Source organism: Physella acuta, unplaced genomic scaffold, assembly GCF_028476545.2.
Source record: "Physella acuta isolate Inbredline_101_S28 unplaced genomic scaffold, ASM2847654v3 ptg000871l, whole genome shotgun sequence".
Taxonomy (NCBI): domain Eukaryota; kingdom Metazoa; phylum Mollusca; class Gastropoda; family Physidae; genus Physella; species Physella acuta.
In genome coordinates this window covers 18,210-31,125 of record NW_026732388.1, presented here as the reverse complement: position 1 = coordinate 31,125, position 12,916 = coordinate 18,210, and the positions used below count along the sequence as shown (strand labels likewise).

At 34.4% G+C, this 12,916-nt stretch overlaps 1 protein-coding gene across 2 annotated transcripts; it reads right to left on the bottom strand.

Annotated features, from left to right (window-relative positions):
* Window positions 1-275: 275 nt before the first annotated feature.
* Window positions 276-7,244, bottom strand: LOC131952383 (zinc finger MYND domain-containing protein 15). 2 transcript variants are annotated; one of them, XM_059315009.1, is made up of 12 exons: window positions 7,157-7,244; window positions 4,987-5,336; window positions 4,558-4,771; window positions 4,055-4,271; window positions 3,317-3,478; window positions 2,736-2,881; window positions 2,439-2,564; window positions 1,900-2,118; window positions 1,532-1,626; window positions 1,216-1,390; window positions 799-857; window positions 276-566 (listed from the first exon to the last, which is right to left on the bottom strand). In XM_059315009.1, the coding sequence occupies exons 2-12, from the start codon at window positions 5,233-5,235 to the stop codon at window positions 330-332; spliced, it is 1,899 nt and encodes a 632-aa protein (XP_059170992.1). In that variant the 5' UTR covers window positions 5,236-5,336; window positions 7,157-7,244; the 3' UTR covers window positions 276-329. The 2 variants fall into 2 exon arrangements, with proteins under 2 accessions (XP_059170992.1, XP_059170993.1); XM_059315010.1 differs by having other exon boundaries at window positions 7,129-7,240.
* Window positions 7,245-12,916: the final 5,672 nt, after the last annotated feature.

The window sequence follows — 12,916 nt, the reverse complement described above, 5'->3', positions numbered from 1 at the left end:
ACTCTTCTTCACCTGCCCCTAGGAGAAACGTAGCCCTTATTTGTATCTTAATTATAACCAGTCTTTGCTGTACTTTTAGTACAGCTGAAGCTATCAATACATGTACCTTAGAACTTAATTTCAATAGGTTAGCTTTCAACTAAAAATAATTGTTAGTTTATAATTTATAAAAAAAAATATATAAGAAAGTGAATATTTCAGTACATATTTTTATGTCATTGGATTTATTGGTTTTGCCTACATTTAACAGCTGGCAACCATTACAAAACTCTGAATTAAAAATACATTTGTTTTATTTACAAGAAGAATCACAACTTAAAAAACACTTGTTATTGCACATTTGATATTTTTTTTGACCGTTTTGTTTTCATCGGCTTAATACAGAAAACAAAACCATTACTGTAACAAGGGAGGTGAGATTCAGGGGAGGTGATGCGGAAGGGGCTTCGAAAAGGATTTATCACAGGTTTGACTAGCAAGCCAACTTTACTTTTGACTAGAGCTTGATTTGAATGAGCGATGCTATGGTAACAATAATCTGTACAGTAGAAAGGTGTCTTTTGCACCTGTGTGAAGACAGTAAAAAAAAAATGATCACTTACTATTAGCAACAGCTAAAATGTATTAAACTCATAGACAAAGATTCTAAGGATAATGTTGCTTTAACAAAAAAATAAGTATGAAGCATGTGTTATTTAAATCGTCCACATAATTTGTTTTTGTATTGTTCCATTTAACTTATGAGTTGTAAGACATTCAGCCTTGTGTTTAGACATAAAAGTAAAAAAACAAACTTACCACTAGAGTTTCAATGGTTCTGATGAAACTTGGATAAGCACTTAACCCAGCATTGAAGCCTGCAATATTTACAGATGAAATTCAAGTGTCAACAAGAATACTTTATGGAAATTAAAAAAAAAAAACTTATCTTTTACAGGAGTTAAAATAAATTTTTTTTATAATATTCTAGAGATATGAAAGTATCATAGTATGTTATTAAAATAAAACATGAAAGGCATTAAAAAATTTATATCAAAAATAAAATTGATAGGATTTTTTAATTTTACAAATCATGTATGTGACTAGGGGGAGTAACTATAAAATTGAAAGTACCATACCCTAGTAAGAAAAATAATTCTGCGTTACTTTTTTCATATTTTGAAAATCTTTACTTTAAAAGAAATGACAAAAATGTAGTTAACAATTGCAACTTACCAACAGCCAAGTGTGGGCGAGGCAACATGTGAAGTTTGCTTTCATGGTATAATCCATAATGAACGTGGAATGTGAGATTCTCTTGAGTGCGAAAATAGTTGTGAATTCGCTTAGATATTTTATTTCCAAACAGGTGAATGTGAACTTCCAGTGGTGCTAAAAGTCTGGCACACTCCTTAAAGAAATGAGGCAGTCATGTTTAAATAACGTTTGATGACAAAGGAAATAAAACGTAAAAAATATACATAACATAAATATAAAAAAACACCTTCAAAACAAAGGTATTGTTATTAGAGAGGTTAAAACAAAATATTACCAGGAATGAATGAAACATTTCTGCTTCTTTCTCCACTCCAATTAGATGAATGTGGATACATTTATTCAGCTTGATATTCTCAAAAATGAGTGAGTCTGCAACACAGAAATAAAGAAATAAGCCAATGGAATTATTTGCTTCAGTTTTCTTTGTTACAACATATTGCACAGGAGAAAAATTTTCATTGACTTTCACTGGTTATGAATCCAGAATGAGAGAAACTCGTATTTGAGATAGTTAATGATTTACATGATAACTTAAATTTAAAAGCTGTCCAAAGCCCTTAAGATTGGGGCACAGTGGCAGTGAATGATGAAGATATTAATAAAATTAGACAAAATAAGACAAAATGAAATGGTAGAACTTACAGTGTTTTGAAAGACAATGTGTGATGATCCAGTAGAGTGTAAGAGGGTAATGAAGAACACCAGCTACAGGTGAATCCAGCCAAAAGCCTCGATAACTGTAATAGTCGCCCCAGGTTTTCAATGGTTTATCCAAGTCTGGTAGCTGGCCATTTGGTGGACTTTGCAGGACAGCGCCCTCCAATGGAAAGACAAAAGGCTTTTCCTCGTTATCCAATTCACCTTGAAAAAAATTTAAAGTCTTATTTTTTAAAAATAACTGCCAAATTAACAATAATGTGTTTGTAGAAAATTCAAAGCCAAACTTTCATTAAAACAGAAAAAAACCCCACTATAAATGTGCTTAAATAGAAAATATATAATATGTTGACAATATGTAAAATACATTTGTAAATTTTTCCTTCACAAGCTATTTTATTTTTTATTTTTCAAGCCTAAAATTATAAAATGTGTTACCTATTTTATTTTAACTTACAAACAAATTAATTTGAACAGTGTACATTCAACTTTTCTTTAGTATCAGATTCATATTAAAAACTTACCAAATGGTATGCAACTGGTTTTATTAGAAGATGGACATTCTCTTCTCCAGAGGCCCTTCTTGTAGACATCATTTTCAATCAACAACTCTTGAAGTTTATGTGGTCGAAAATCTCGACTTGTTGAATCTTAATAAACATTTAAACATTACAACCAATGAAGTTTAACAAATCAAAACAAAACAATTTTTTTAAAAAGCCTATTTCGACACCAAATCTTTCAGTCTAAATCATATGAAGTTTACTTTGTTATAAGATGAGGCTATTTAAAGAAATTGTAATTTTCAGGTTATCAATTACTTTTAGCAAACTCAAACGGCAGATCTGCAAGACAAGATTCCATCTTCATGAATGTCTTGAAGTGCTCACACCAGGGACTGTGCTTGTCTTGCCAAGCTTTGCTTCTGCACTCTTCATCACAGTAGAGAACAGCCTCACAATGTGGGCTGGGGAAGACATCCAATCAAATCCATTCAAGCAACTCATGCTTTAAAAGTATCTTACATATAAATCTGATGTGACAGCTATCAGAAGCAAGGGCGTAACTATTTAATAATGATGAGGAGTTGATAATGTTGTATGTGTATGATAATCGTTGGAAGAGAGGAATTTCAAGTATTGTTAAATTTTAAAAACAATATGTAATCTAAATTAAAGTTTATTAAAAATACTTCTTTGATCAATGTCAGGGTGTATCAAGAACCTTTTTTTTTGCTAGTAAGGCTAACTTTAGCCTAACCCTTATCTTAATCATAACAGTATTATAAAAATAAAAAAAATTAAATGTCAATACAATACTACTTGTACATACAGAGGTGAAAAACTTATAAACCAACAACAATGATGATCTCAATTTAAAAAACCCAAAAAAGTAGCTCTACCATGTTTGAAACATATCAATGGTTCCTCTCAGACCACATTCGCAGCACATATGAAATGAAATATGCTCAGGCAGATTGGAAAACTTTCTGATTTTTTTCTTAGACTTTCTCATGGAATCAATGAAGTAGACACCAAACTCTGCAACATCAAGCTCAACACCCCTGAAACAAAGTCAATGAAAGATAAATATTTGAACTTCAATACTGTCATCTTTCACATCACATACTTTTTGTATTAGTGAAAAGTACATCCCACACAGTACACACTATTGATGGCATGTAGTGGTCAGGAGGTAGAACACACAACTACTAGTCGATTTACTGACCACACTATCCTTTTATAGGGCTGATAAGTAGGTCACCAACCAGCTCTACGGCTCAATAAAACCTGCATGAGCCACAGAACTGGTTGGTGACCTACTTACCAGCCCTATAAGCAGAGGTCACAGAAACAGATGAACTCTACTTTAATTGCCTTTTGGACCGCCAGATTAAAAAAGGGTAACTCACACATAATCATAAGGTTAAGTTATTCCAATATTTATATAATCCTGTAGCTATTCAAACATTTATTTAATCCTGTAGCAGTTGATTGGAACATTTCTTTGTATTGTTTTACAATGGAACTCAATTAACAAACATAAGTATCAGAAACATTAGAATTCAAGCCATCTATTCCCTTAATGAAGTTAACTTCCAGTGGGTTTTTTAAAAGCATATAACTGATTAAAGACTTACTCAGCATCAGGTGTACTTCGAAGCAAAATGCTTTGGGGTCGTCTTGGCTTTTTTCTATGTGGGTGAAGGCAGGCATGATAAAAAAGGCGCATGGCTTGCTCTTTGTAAGATATGGTATCTTTAGATGCAATACTGGTTAGCAGAGTCTGGCTGACTGAGTTTAGAGAGATACTCATCAATGCCATCAAGCGCAGGATTTTGCCGTTGGGAAAAATTACTGAAAGTAAAAAAAAAGTTAAGATGATTACATCTCTGGAGTTAACTAGGTATCCATATTTGAAAAAGAATTACCACTTAATGCAAGGTATAGCACTGGGTATAATAGCACAAAGTATAATAATAAAAAAATACCCTTGGTTCAAAGTATTTACATTTTCCTTTATACTTTATTAATGCAGAGTTCATCAAAATAGATCAACTCTACTTAATCTTCTCTGTCACCAGAAAACTTTTCTAGTTCAGAAAACATACATAGATTAAAAAAAAACAAGAAAGAAGATTACAGAGTTCTATTTCTCCAATAGTCCAGCAAGCCTCTTCCATTGGCAGGTTTTTGATGTGCTCACGATTATTGAAACTTTCCTCAAACAATGCATCTTCATCACAGTGCTGATTATCAACCAGATTTATCAACTTTGCTACTCCTTCATTTAAAAGACTTTCACTTTCCTTGCTAGCTTTGTTTCTTTGCAGTTCTTCTAATCTTTCTTGCACAGTCTGTAAATAATTTATTTAAGGAAAACAATTCAGGCTAATGTATTATTAAGTATATTTTGAAGTATCTTTTAAAAGAAGTACACGAATGTGAGTTAGTAAAAACCAGATAAATACATAAAAAGATATTACATGCTATTAGTTATTAAAAAATGGTAAATGAGAATGAAATTAACTGCACTAGATTGCTATGTACATTACATTGATCATATACTCACAAGAAATTTATCTCCTGAAGTATACAACTTAACAAAAACTGGCTCATTCATTTTCTGTGCCGAATGGACTGAACCCTTTTTCTTTATCAAATGGCAACAATCAGTCTTCCCGTTATCTGTTAGTTTGGGTGTTGTTGAACAGAGATGGGATTTCTCCATATGGGTATGTGCAGATTCACGGTTGGTGTCAGGAATGGTAACTAATAAGGCCTCAGACACTTGAGACTGAAAGCTTTCTGGTAATGACATTTTCTATTTACACATAAAATTATAGTTTCTCTTGTCTTACAAAGTTTTCATGGCAATAACTTTATTTCAGCTGAGTTTTAGGTACTTTGCACATATGATTTCTGAAAAAAAAAAAAAACCAACACATTAGGGCCTATATTTTTTTTTTATTACAATTTATCATTTGCCAATAATTAGTTATTTAATAAATAAAACAGGCGTTGGTAGATTTCAAGATGCAATAATTTTAATAATACAAAATGGTAAAATAAGAAATCAGAATGAAAAAAGTTGAAAAATTGTCGACCACTTGCAGTTTACCCACTACCACCTTGGAGAATAACTAAAAATCTGACATCTGAAATTTTTACTGGGCCCAATATCAATTTGCAACTATTTGCCTGTTAGTAATCATCACCTGGGTTCTATTCTGCCAATTACATCACTATGCAGCCTTTTAGGACCTATTGTTTGTAGCGGCTGCCATAAACATATTTCATGCATTATAAACACTAGACACTGTATACAGAAGTTTAAAAAATTATATTATTTAAAACAAAATAATAGCTAAAACTGTAGGCCCTAGTATTTAATAAAGACAAGGTTTAAATTAAATAATTTAAGAAATAACACTTGCGGGCACTTGTTTATTTTACAATAACACTGTCTTCATAGTCATATACATACAGTGGAAAATCGAAGAATGAGTCCCCCAATCTATAAGATTTCTCAGATATGAGCTGTTATGTGAAGGCAAAATTTGAGACACAAGTAACCTGATCTACAAGTGAAACAGTTTGCAGAAAAGAAACACTGTGAAAAAGTTGCAAGTGATTGTGTATCAGAGGGAAAGGGAGGGAAAAACAGTTAAACTAAAATGTTACTAAAGCAGACATTAGACAAGTTATTTAGATTCTATAACTTATTTGGTAATCTATCGCATTAGGCACGTAAAATTGGCTGCGGCTAGTAATGTACGAAAAAGTTACCTCATTGTCAAGGCTTTAATAGTAGTATATTGTGAAATATTTGTGTCAAATTCAAATATCATAGATAAATGAATAATAAACCTAAATAAATGGCTAATTATTAATATATCAATATGTTGAATATAGGCAAGAAATTAACTTTAAACAGCAGTGTTTGTGAGCAGGATTTGCTATATAAAAAGCGTACATCTGTAAGTTAGAGTGGCTTCCCCTGAATCTTGTGCTATAAGAATACAATAAAAAAAAATAAACAAGATGGCTGCTATAGTAAATGAGCATGGTTGCATCTGTTGGAAACATTGATAGTCTTCATTTATTACTGAAAAGTTTTAATTCGGTTGTTTAAAACCAGGTACATAAATGAAACCAAGAAACATTTTTGTATTTTTCAAAACAGAAATCCTCCTCAAAATGTGAAATAATTATTAAAATTTAAGGAGTCACCTGTTTTTCACATTACTAGATCTAGTCGCGGGCGATTTTACGTACCTAAAACGATAGATTACCAAATATTAATATAGAGGGCCCTAGATAGTAGATAATATTATCTAGAATCTTGTAAATGTATTGAGTTGAATTTCTAGATCTAGATCTAGATTAGATTCTAGTCTACTGCCGTGAGTCAGTGACTAGTGCCTAGATGACATCTAGAATCTAGTCTAGGAATCAACAAAGTTACAATACAATCAAATCAACAGTTTTACTGTACACTACAGAGTACAGAGACTAGCGTAGTAGATCTAATCTAATCTAGATCTAGAATCTAGTAGTGTGTGTGTGTATAATATAGTAGTCTAGAGTCTAGAGACTAGAAACGTTTGCGTTAATGTTATGAAATGTCACAGTGACAATGTGGGTTGTGTGCAAGAAGATCTTGATCTATCTAAGAGTCTATAATCTTCTTAAAACTTTGTAGATTCTTTACCCTAAGCCCTAAAAAATAAAAAGCCTACAGGCACTGATGTGACCAAGTGCTTTTTTTTACTCAGTTTCTAACTCTAGATCTAACTCTCAGCAAAGCATGACCGTTAGAGTGCATTCCCTTGTTTGAATGCCAGATAAAATGATTTTTAAAAATTCAATACAATCTCAGCCAATTTTATTATCACTGACTATTAGTATTTTATTTTAATTTTTTCTATGCTTTATTAATAATAATATGTAGGCCTACTATCTCAAAATATTATACTATCATAATACTAATATATATCTAGGTCTATCAATAGCAAAGAGAAAAATGCGTCTGCTTTGTCATGCGTTTGATTGAAATAGTCAAAATAGTAAGGAAGTCACCAATAACTATATTCTTTTTCCCCAGATGTCTTGCTCCATTGGGATTTGTCCTGTCTTTTTCCCAAATGTCTTGCTTCACTGGGGGGATTTGTCTTGTATGTTTCCCAAATGTCTGCTACACTAGGATTTGTCCTGTCTTTTCCCCAAATGTCTTGCTCCACTGGTATTTGTCCTGTCTTTTCCCCAAATGTCTTGCTCCACTGGGATTTGTCCTGTCTTTTTCCCATGATGTTATGTCAAGTAATTTACTAAACCTCCTAGTATTTAATATTGACCATAGGCAGCTATTTACACAATTGTCTAGCTTGTTTGTCTCCTTCACTTGTGTTGATCACGAGCTTTAAGCACCATACAGTTAAAACAACTGGCTTTGTGGTGATAATGCCAAGTCGTGTATAAAGTCCCAATCACCCTGGTGTTTGACGAGTATCAATTGAATTAGATTTTGTTTTGTTTTTAGTGAATTTTTTAATGATAATTTTATTATTTACTAACAGAAATGGAGACACAATCACCATACCATATAGTCTATCTCAAAGCTTCTTCTAACCTTAAAAGATATTGCATCAGTTTTAATGATGGCATCACATAGTTCATGTCTGGACTACGTCGTTGTATGGCATTATTTTTTTTTATCCTGTAACTTTTTAAAACTTTTTCTGTATACTTAAAATAAGAAAATGAAACACTTGCTTTCTTTAAAATTCTTAACCTTTGCTTGAAAGCCAAATCAGTGGCTTGTGATTTAAAAAAAAACTATCTGCCCCTTCTTAGTCAGTATCAGTGACCAGTTCACTTAAATTCATTTTTGATGACTTATTTAATAGCAAATATGATTAAAAATAAGATATTCTTGCATTGTCATTCGGAGATGAATATATCTGGAAAGTTTAAACAAAATTGCTGCATTAAACTAGAACTGGGTCAAAATTGAGTTACATGATAAGCGACAAACCCTTAAATCTAAGTTATTTTGAACATTTCACCGTCACATTTTGTATTCCATTACAGTAAAGTTTATTCATGAAATCAAAATAAAATTATTATTATAAGTGAATTTGTATCAATTGTTTTGGTCAATTTTTTTGTAATTGAAAACCTAATGAAGCAAAATAAAAAAGAGTAGGATGGGTGGTTGGGAAGCTGTTATGGTTGGTATATGAAGAGAGGGGGGGGGGAGCAAGGAAGGTGTTTTTTATGTGGAGGGGTAGGTGGGAGGGGTTGAGTTTGATGGGGGTAGAGGTAGTGTGGTTTGAGGGGAATATCAGGTGGTGTGTTTAGGAAGGACAGGCAGCTACGGGGCTGAGTCGCTGGAAGCAGGCATCTCTTTGGAGCAGAGGCGTAGCGAGGGGGGGGGGGGGGGAGAGGGACATATATCCCCGGGCGCCGATTTTAGGGGACGCCAAAATGGGTTGGAAAAACAAATTGAAACTTTGAGGGGGGTGCAAATCGAAAGTTTGTCCCCGGGCTACGCCTCTGCTTTGGAGGAGGGGGAGGGGGCTCTGTCCCTCCAAAGAAAGTAAACCGCCCCCCCCCCTTAGTCCACCTCCCTCCGAAAATATCACGTGCCCCCCTCGAGAGGGGATTTGCGCGTTGTTCAGAACTGTTTTTGTCTTGATTGCCATGAAAACAACCAATATGACTAATCTTAACTCCTAAGTTTTATTCAAAGAACTGTTTAGACAACAAAAACGACAACCTTCAACAAACAAAAAATGCTTATTGTATTCAAATGATTTTACTCTTTTGAATACCTGTTAAAAATACGAGTACTGAGGCGTTATATCAACTTTATGTAAATAAAATTACTACATACACTACATGAAAGTAATTTGTGAGTTTATTTTTGTTGTTTTGTAATTTTAGAATCAGTACAATTAATTATGTTCAATCTGTGACGTGAGAAAGAACTGGTCACCTTTAAAAAAGTTTTTTTCTTGAGATTATTTATGCCGTGAGTCTCTCTTTTTTTTTTGAAGAGCTATACCAACTTGCATGTTGCGCAGTATGAAATCAAACAGCTTCTCCCACGCCAGTCTCGCCTCGCGGCTCCAAGTCTCGCGACACCTCTTGGCTATCGCATTGATGTAGCTGTCTGCGTGTTCAAGTACTCCTCTTTCACGTTGTTGTCTAAATGAGACATGCCCAACTCTACAGCCATATTGGCCATGCCTTCCGGATTTTCCAGCCGATTGATGCATTTGTTTACAAAATTCGTCACTCTTAGGCTGTGCGACTTTAGCAGTGCGCTTGTCGCCAAATCCTTAATGTCGGTGTCTTTAAATTTCAGAAATGAGTCAATGGCGTGTGTGTGTGTGGTAAACAGATTTAAGAAAGATTCCACACCTACTTCCTCAATCTGCTTTGTGATATCCGCCCAGGTGGTTCGAATCAGAGCTTTCTCGCGGGAGCTGAGCTTTAGTCCCTGAGAGCTCTGTCTTCTGCAGCACATCAATGACTTTAATTATCAATTCATTAGCAAAGTTCATTAGAGGGTAATCTCTGGTTTAATTGAGGCGTATTCGCATTGACGGATGTATATTACAGGCTTGAGATTCTGTTTCTATAGCTGTTTGTGTTTCGGTAATTGTAGACTTCAGTTGTGTGTTTAAAGTTTTTTATCCTCTGATTGTTCATTAAAAATCGGGAGTTCAACTTCAGGCAAAGAATTATGATACACTTATCACCTGGAGCAGTAATGAGAATTTCTCCATCTGCAACCATTGGTAAAACTCTACATATTGGGAAGTCTTCCCGAAGGCGGTGAATATTATTTTGTAGACTTTATACATAACATTGGGACTAAACCTTTCTGCACGTGTGCTTTGCGGTGCTGCAGTAATTTCCTCACATGAGGCGAAAACTGGAAATGTTTAGTGTACTCAAGTAGCAGTTTTTGATCAGCGAATAGCTAAACTGCGGAAACCGGTCCCCAGCTCACGGGTATCTTGCATGACGTATGCAGTCAGTGGTTAAAGATGACTTGGAACAATATCGTGGTCCAGACGCAAGGGGCTTGTCAATTAAGTTCAGACAAAAGGGGCCAGTCAGTTAAGTTCAGACAAAAGGGGTCAGTTAATTAAGTTCAGACAAAAGGGGCCAGTTAATTAAATTCAGACAAAAGGGGCCAGTTAATTAAGTCCAGACAAAAGGGGCCAGTCAATTAAGTTCAGACAAAAGGGGCCAGTTAATTAAGTCCATACAAAAGGGGCCAGTCAATTAAGTCCAGACAAAAGGGGCCAGTCAATTAAGTTCAGACAAAAGGGGCCAGTCAATTAAGTTCAGACAAAAGGGGCCAGTCAATTAAGTCAGACAAAAGGGGCCAGTCAATTAAGTCCAGACAAAAGGGGCCAGTCAATTAAGTTCAGACAAAAGGGGCCAGTCAATTAAGTTCAGACAAAAGGGGCCAGTCAATTAAGTCCAGACAAAAGGGGCCAGTCAATTAAGTTCAGACAAAAGGGGCCAGTCAGTTAAGTTCAGACAAAAGGGGCCAGTCAATTAAGTTCAGACAAAAGGGGCCAGTCAATTAAGTTCAGACAAAAGGGGCCAGTTAATTAAGTCCAGACAAAAGGGGCCAGTCAATTAAGTCCAGACAAAAGGGGCCAGTCAATTAAGTTCAGACAAAAGGGGCCAGTTAATTAAGTCCAGAGAAAAGGGGCCAGTCAATTAAGTCCAGAGAAAAGGGGCCAGTCAATTAAGTCCAGACAAAAGGGGCCAGTCAATTAAGTTCAGACAAAAGGGGCCAGTCAATTAAGTTCAGACAAAAGGGGCCAGTCAATTAAGTCAGACAAAAGGGGCCAGTCAATTAAGTCCAGACAAAAGGGGCCAGTCAATTAAGTTCAGACAAAAGGGGCCAGTCAATTAAGTTCAGACAAAAGGGGCCAGTCAATTAAGTTCAGACAAAAGGGGCCAGTCAATTAAGTTCAGACAAAAGGGGTTAGTGAATAAAGCCCAGTTAACAAGGACACAACAATATTTCTTACAACCAATCTAAACTTACATTGGACTATAATGACGCACAGAGGGCTAAATGTTTTCAAATGAACGCAAGCACACATCAATTATTAATACACAATTTTTTTAACATGCTTCCAAGTAAAAAGATGACTTAAGTGACAATGGTATGTACTAATCATCTTCTGGCAGTCAGGTTGCAATGCTTTGGGTTCAACGCCATAGGGATCAAAGATTCTGAATGTTTATTTTACTACTTGAACAACACTAGGGAAGAGCTCTCAGGAGAATTTTCATCTGATCAGTTTTTTTTTTCATTTTTAAAATGTGACAGTGCATGTGGTATTTAAAATAAAAATACTTGAATATTGTGAAATGGTAGCTAATGAGAAAGTCTTGATGTTGGCACCTGTGGTGTGTGTCTTCAGGGAATTCGTTGAGTGTACCCAGTTCTAATGGGTACCAGGCATGAGTCTGCCTTAGTCATATGAACAGGTTTTAGTACTTTGCCCAGCTGCCTTTATCATATCATGCCCTATGCTATCAGTTCTGAAGGAGTACTTTTACAAGAATACTTCACCAAAAATAAAAAAAAAACAACTCAAACCTGTAAAAATGGGAAAACAAAATAGCTGAAATAATTTACATATTATATCATGGTTTTGTCCTTGTATGTAAGAAAGTGACACACCCACACCACCTGTACTGTTGCTACTTGTCCTATGAAATTGTTTACATCATATTTATTTAACAAAAATAAAAAAAAAGCTTCTCATTAAAAAACCCAGCAATAATAAGGTAAGGGACAAAAAGTTGTATTACCCCAAAAGGGACAATTGGACACACTAAGGTCATAAATGGCCTGGACAATTGTTGTGTACTTTGCCTGTCCATGTGGATGAAAGGCTAACTTAACCACAGTCAAATTAACCTAACCTAGACCAACTTAACCTAACCTACTCCAACTTAACCTAACGTAGTCAAACTTAACCTAACCTAGTCCAACTTAACCTTAGTCAAACTTAATGTAAGCTAATATAGTCAAATTTAACCAAAGTATAGAAAACAAGTATACTCTAAAAAACTCATTTAAACTTGAGGAAAAAATGTACACACACTTATGCACCAATTTTTTAAAGATTGAAACTATGAAAGATAAACATAAAATATAAAAAAAAAATTATAAAGCAGTAAGTCGTGTAAAAACATTTTATTTTAGATTTTAACAGTTAGACTTAGAGGTTAGGATAAGCGAAAAGTAACTCAAATGTGTTTATATTTTTTTTTTTGAGAAAAGCAAAAATATTTTACAAAATTATGATTTATGAATTACATTAAAGAAATAGATGCTCTAAACATAGTAATATTTAGAAAATTAAAAAAGATAGAAGTAGCTTACTACTAACAACAAAGGAATTGATGTTTGTTTCTGCATTCTTCAACAGATAGCTTGGTGTTTCAGAAAC